The 6,000-nt window shown below is 36.1% G+C and overlaps 1 protein-coding gene across 1 annotated transcript in view; it reads left to right on the top strand.

Moving 5' to 3' along the window:
• lrp1aa (low density lipoprotein receptor-related protein 1Aa) overlaps nt 1-6,000 on the top strand; it is a 135,451-nt gene that overhangs the window by 87,633 nt on the left and 41,818 nt on the right. Inside the window, exons 50-51 of the mRNA XM_073825539.1 lie at nt 2,288-2,428; nt 2,734-2,921. Of these exons, the coding sequence (XP_073681640.1) occupies nt 2,288-2,428; nt 2,734-2,921 (329 nt within the window). The remainder of the gene's footprint in view (nt 1-2,287; nt 2,429-2,733; nt 2,922-6,000) is intronic.

Below are 6,000 nucleotides of genomic sequence, written 5' to 3'. Positions count from 1 at the left end.
ACCAGCACCACATCCTCTTGTAGCACTCTTTCAAGTTTATCCTCCAGAATCTGGCAGTAAGTTTTGGGACTTCAGTTTTAGTCCATCTCCTATCCTGAAATGTCTGTCTTGCAGAGAGGGACCAAAATAAACTCTTAAAACTTACTGCCAGATTCTGGAAAATATATTTTTGAAAGAGTGCTACAAGAGGATGTGGTGCTGGTCCTTCAAGAGTCACTCTCAACTCATCTGTCTATAAAGCCTAGAAAAAAACCATCTCTATGTATTTGACAATACTTCAGAATGTTATTCTTATTAATTGAGGGTCATTTTTTAGGATTTTTTGCCCAAGCAAAGTCTCTGAGAACCTGACACATTGCACTTCTGGAGACTCAAGGTAGGTTGCAGTTCTGGAAAACGGTGGCGCTGGAGACTAAATGGTTCCTGATGGTTTCATATCTGATTCTTAACATTAATTCTTACTTTTTTTGCAATTAACATGCATCTTTTCTCCTCCACCTGTTTTTCTGACAATGCAGATGCAACAAGCGTTTTTCTGTCCGGTGGTCATGCCTTAACTTTGCAAATTGCAGTATTGCATTAGTATTGCATCCTTCTCATGGGCATTTAATAGTTTTTGACTTTTCGGTCTGAGGTAAATCTCTTTTTTGGCTCATTTTATCTGTAAAAGAAAATGTGCCTAATAATTCTGCACACCTGAAAATAAGGAGTTTTTCACTTCCAGCCTTCATGGACAATTATATATCAATTATAAATAATTAAATACAAAATGAATAGTAGTTATTAAGATTGATGTGATTTGGAATTATTCAAATGTGCTTGGGAAAAAAATATGACAAGAATATCAACTTGCCTAATAATTCTGCACTCCCTGTATTAACAAAAACTATAGTAGCAGTATATCAGTGATAATATAGGGGTCATGAACTGCCTTTGTTTTTTATTTTCTACTGTTCTCTGAAGTCCACTTATAATGTTATATAAAAAAAACATTATCATTTAGAAGTAAAAGTTTTTTTTCTGTCCTGTTTTGACCCCCCCTCATCTGAAAAATCTGTTTGAATAGGCTAACACTTGTGTATGTTTGACAGACCATGTCCTTGATAGATGGACGCCGCTGTGATTTAGGTTAAAAACACATAAATACTCAGTACATCTGTAAAAACAGACAAAGCAATTGTGACCAAATCATAAAAACAGTTACTCACACTTGTGTGGTACAACATTACTGTCAAATCCATTATAGTCGGTACAGCATCTTCTTTTAGTTCAAAATAACATTGTCTTTTTTTAATGTCTGTTGCTGTGTCTGAAGTTATTTTGCAGTATGACCACCCCTTAACCCCTTAACTGTCACCGTCCCACCTGTGGGACCCTTGGCACTCTTTTTTCCGTTGTCCTTTTTCTCTATCAAATCTTTTAGTAACCATCATAAATTATATATCATTTGAAAGCTTAGAAGCTCAAGAATCATCCTGTGAAAACCATTTTGAAATCGGATATTGCCTTGCCATGGAAATTGTACTTTAAAATCATTTGGCGGTCTCCTCCCCCTTAGTGGTGTCATATTACAAAATGCATTACGGCCTTTTGGAATCACAACTTTTTACAATCTTGACAAAAAATATATCATTGGAAAGGTCTGAGTCTCAGGATGTCATATTTGGTGGTTATTTTGTGATAGAATGAAAATTTTCAGACAAATTTAGACTTTTGTGACAGAAAATTGCATAAAAAATATATATGGCATTTCAATGGCACCCGGTGGCTGTTTGTGGTATAATGCCCTTAACAAACTTTCACAGGAACCTTAATTTTTTTCATATCAACTTCAAATTTGGAACATAACTTATTTAGATGTGAGGCTTCAATTTGATATCAAATTGAGGATAAAACCTGTTATGTAAATTTTTGTATTTTATATAAAATATAATAAAAATTGTACAGTGCATTTTATTTACAGTAAATTTAAACTTCTATAATTTGTTGACACTTTATTTTTTGGAGAAAATTCCACTTCTGCAAAAATCTGCTGATTGTCTTCTTTAAAAAGAGACCAACCTTAGATCTGTATTCCAAAGAGTTCATGAATTACAACAATTAAAGTTTGGATAATGCACTTTCATACCTATTTAAAAAAATGGGGGGGGCGACAGTTAAGGGGTATATTATTGTTAAAACTAAACTAAAAGGAAAGAAAATAAAACATCAGGGAATCTACTTTACTACCACTACAGAAGACTTGACTGTATTATTAGTGATCACTGGTCTGTATTTGTCTTTGTAGAGTATCCCGCATGTAAGGCCAATGAGTTCCGCTGTGATAACGGCCGCTGTCTGATCCAGAAATCCTGGGAGTGTGACGGAGAGTTTGACTGCCATGATCACTCAGACGAAGCTCCCAAAAATCCTCACTGCAATGGTCCTGGTATGAACTAAATGCTAATCCAGCTGGATATCTGTGGCCCGGTTCCAAATGACAAAACTCAGCCTCTATCCAACAGTCTATGTGGCATCATGCTACCAAAGTGGGAAGGAGGATTGAAAGAACTAAGAGCATTTGGGATGGGGCTAAACTAGTGCTGAGTCACGGAACAATGCAGACAAACTAATAAAATATACCACATCAAAATTATTCCAAAAAGCTTTGGAAAATAGTTACAGTAGAAACCTGGAGGGCCAGTCAAATCTGTACATGCATTTGACGCTTCTTTTGCTTTTTCTCTCAAGCAGAAAAGAAATGTAACGACACGGCGTATGCATGTGGGAATGGTAAATGCATCAGTGAGACATTACTGTGCAATCGCAATGATGACTGTGGTGACGGCACGGATGAGCTGAACTGCTTCATTAATGAATGTCTGAACAGTAAACTGAGCGGCTGTTCTCAGCTGTGTGAGGACCTGAAGATCGGATTCAAGGTAAAGATTTGTAGATTATGTACATTGCATGTTCATGTTTCCTTTTATAGTGAACTTTTTTTTACAACATTCTTTTTTTTTTTTATTGAAATTTTCTTTACCTTCCACTTGATTATTTGCCTATTGCGCTGCCAATAATTATTCTCTTATTAAATACTAATCAGTATTTTTGTGTATGTAAATATCCCTAATACAACATAAATGTGACCCTGGACCACAAAACCAGTTTTAAGTAGCACAGATATATTTGGAGCAGAAGTCAAAAATACTTTGTATTGGTCAAAATTATAGATTTTCTTTTATTCAAAAAATCATTAGGATATTAAGTAACAATCATGTTCCATGAAGATATTTTGTAAATTTCCTACCGTAAATATATCAAAACTTAATTATTGATCAGTAATATTCATTGCTAAGAAATTAATTTGGACAACTTTAAAAGTGATTTTCTTAGTATTTAGATTTTTTGCACCCTCAGATTCCAGATTTTTAAAGGTCCCATATTGTCAAAATCGAAATTTCCTGGCTTTTTTCATGAAAACTGAGGTCTAGGGGCTATGTAACTACCATATGAGTTTCAAAACAGTCAATCCACAGTAAACTGCACACAGCCTGCTTAAAGTAGCTGTTCATTTTCACGAGCCGCTGTGACTTCCGCAAAGATGTGACGTCCGATCTACTCAGTCACCGCCTTCAGTCACCACCCCGAACACCAACCACTGTCCCACCCTCCTTTTGTCAAACCCAGACAATATCGTGTCCATAACATTGCTAAGCAACAACAACACGAAAACAAGTCGAGAAAACCTTGTTCAATCGATAGATGTTGAAACTACATCATTGCACAGGCTTCAGAACAACGTGAATATAAGAGACCAGAGGCACGTCAACTTCAGCCTCTTTCACACAGCGATTCCGGTAAATACACGGATAATGTTTCCCATGATTTCTTCCGGAGTTCTTTAATTTGGTTCATTCACAGTTGTTTTCCGGAATCTGTGCATGCTTTACACACAACCCATAAAGACATGTGACGTTTGGATGTGAAATGTAATGTGACGCGTACGTTTCACTAAACTGAAACTAACCTGAACAAACTGTGCTTCAGCGCTGATAGTGAGGAGCTGGCTCTGCCCGATCGCCGCTTCATTCCACTTTGCACGTATTTTTTCGTTGTGAAGAGTCGCATGATAACGTGCATTGTGAAAGGGGTTTTACTAAAGCAACAGTTATGTAGCTTACTGCATTCGGTGTTTGAAAAAGAAAAAACATTAATGATCATTCTGAAATATCCTGTTGAGTATCAGCAAGCTAGGCTCTCTCTATGGCTCTGGGCTCGGCTACAGCATATGACCGTAGTTAACTGTGGTTGGCCTGGCTGTTCATCACTCAGAAAACAACAGGCCAATCAGAAGAGAGGCTCATGAATATTAATTAGATGGGCCAAAATCGACCTGTTTTTGACAGAGCTCCTAAAAAAGGAGCTGTAAAAATATATTGAGATGGATTTTGGCACTTATACCGCAAATATATATTGTTAAGGACATCAACAACTAAAATAAACCTCCAGAAATGTGTACAATATGGGACCTTTAAATAGTTGTATCTCGGCCAAATATTGTGCAATCCTAGCAAACCATACATCAGTGGAAAGCTTTAATTTTAAATTTATTCAGCTTTCAGGTGATGTATAAAGAAAATTGACCCTTATGACTGATTTTGTGGTCCAGGGTCACAAATTTACTTAAGAGTAAATCTGCATAAGACATTATTACTTATTTCCAGTGAATATTTACAGTTGCAATCGAAATTATTGAACCCCCTTGACCTACAAGACATTTTGCTGCAGAGAACAAAATTTTGTGAAAGCAATTCAACAAAGGGATCAGTGCACTATTGGGGGATGTTTATTAATACACATTTCAGTAATTCTGAGAACATAAGTTGATGAATAATTAAAGAAAATCAAATTGGCTCTAAACGTTCATGTTCAAAATGATTCAACCCCTAAATGTAAAATTGGGTGCAGAATCTTTTATTCTTTAAAACCACCAATAAATGCTGCTTGGAAATGCTTAAAAGCATCTGTCAACTCTCTACTGCAATCTTGGCCCATCCCTCGCCTCAAAAAGCTTTCAGATCACTGATAATCTTTGGTTTTCACTTTGCCACAGTTTTATTTAAATTCAACCAAATATTTTCAGTGAGAATTAAATCTGGAGAGTGAACAGGCCACTCAAGAACATTCTATGACTGAATCCTGAACCAAGAATAAGTAGATTTGGATTTATACTTTGGCATGAATGTTCTGCAGGAAAGTCCTTTGATCACTAGCTTCAGTCTAGCTTCAGACCAAAGGCATCACAATTCTTGTCAAAATGACCTGACCCTTCAAAGAATCCATGATGTCCTTTATACAGTCATGATTTTCACTTCCTGCTATAGTAAAACAACCTCATAACAGGACTGGCCCACCTCCAAGTTTGAACCAGATCTAGAACTCCACAGGTCCACAGATCTAAATGAATTTTAGTACGTTCAAGTCAGCCTTTTTGTTCTTCTTGGTCAAGAGTGGTATTTGGCAAGATGTCTCAACATGAAGGCCATACTTTTCTAGTGTTCTTCTTATACACTGCATTGAAATGTTTTTCCTCCTTTTGTCGGGTCATCTTGCAAGTCTTTGACTGTACATTGCAGGTTTTTCTCAGTTGCTCTGATCAAACATTTTATGATATTGTTGTTTTTTTTTTTTTTTTTTTTTTTTTTTTTTTTTGTTCAACACTCTCAAGCGGTTTTCTGGTACAACACACTTTAAACTAGAGAATAAGGCTGCCAGCTGTGTCTCTATGAACTTGTAATGTCTTAGAAATGTTCATGTAGCCTTAGACTTTCAAATATAATAAAATGATTTGCTCTCTGTAGCTTTTGTGAGGGCTCTGTAGACTTTACCATATTTGCTACTCAACTTCAGCACATGCATGGGCTAAATGTATGTGTAACAGAGTATATATAATAGAGTTTAATGGAATAGAATTCTGTTCCCTACCATAAAAATAAGTGACTTAAAATGGCAATATTG

This window comes from Garra rufa, chromosome 20, assembly GCF_049309525.1.
Source record: "Garra rufa chromosome 20, GarRuf1.0, whole genome shotgun sequence".
Lineage (NCBI taxonomy): Eukaryota > Metazoa > Chordata > Actinopteri > Cypriniformes > Cyprinidae > Garra > Garra rufa.
The sequence above is the reverse complement of the archived record's forward strand: the minus strand, read 5'-3'. Positions and strand labels throughout refer to the sequence as shown.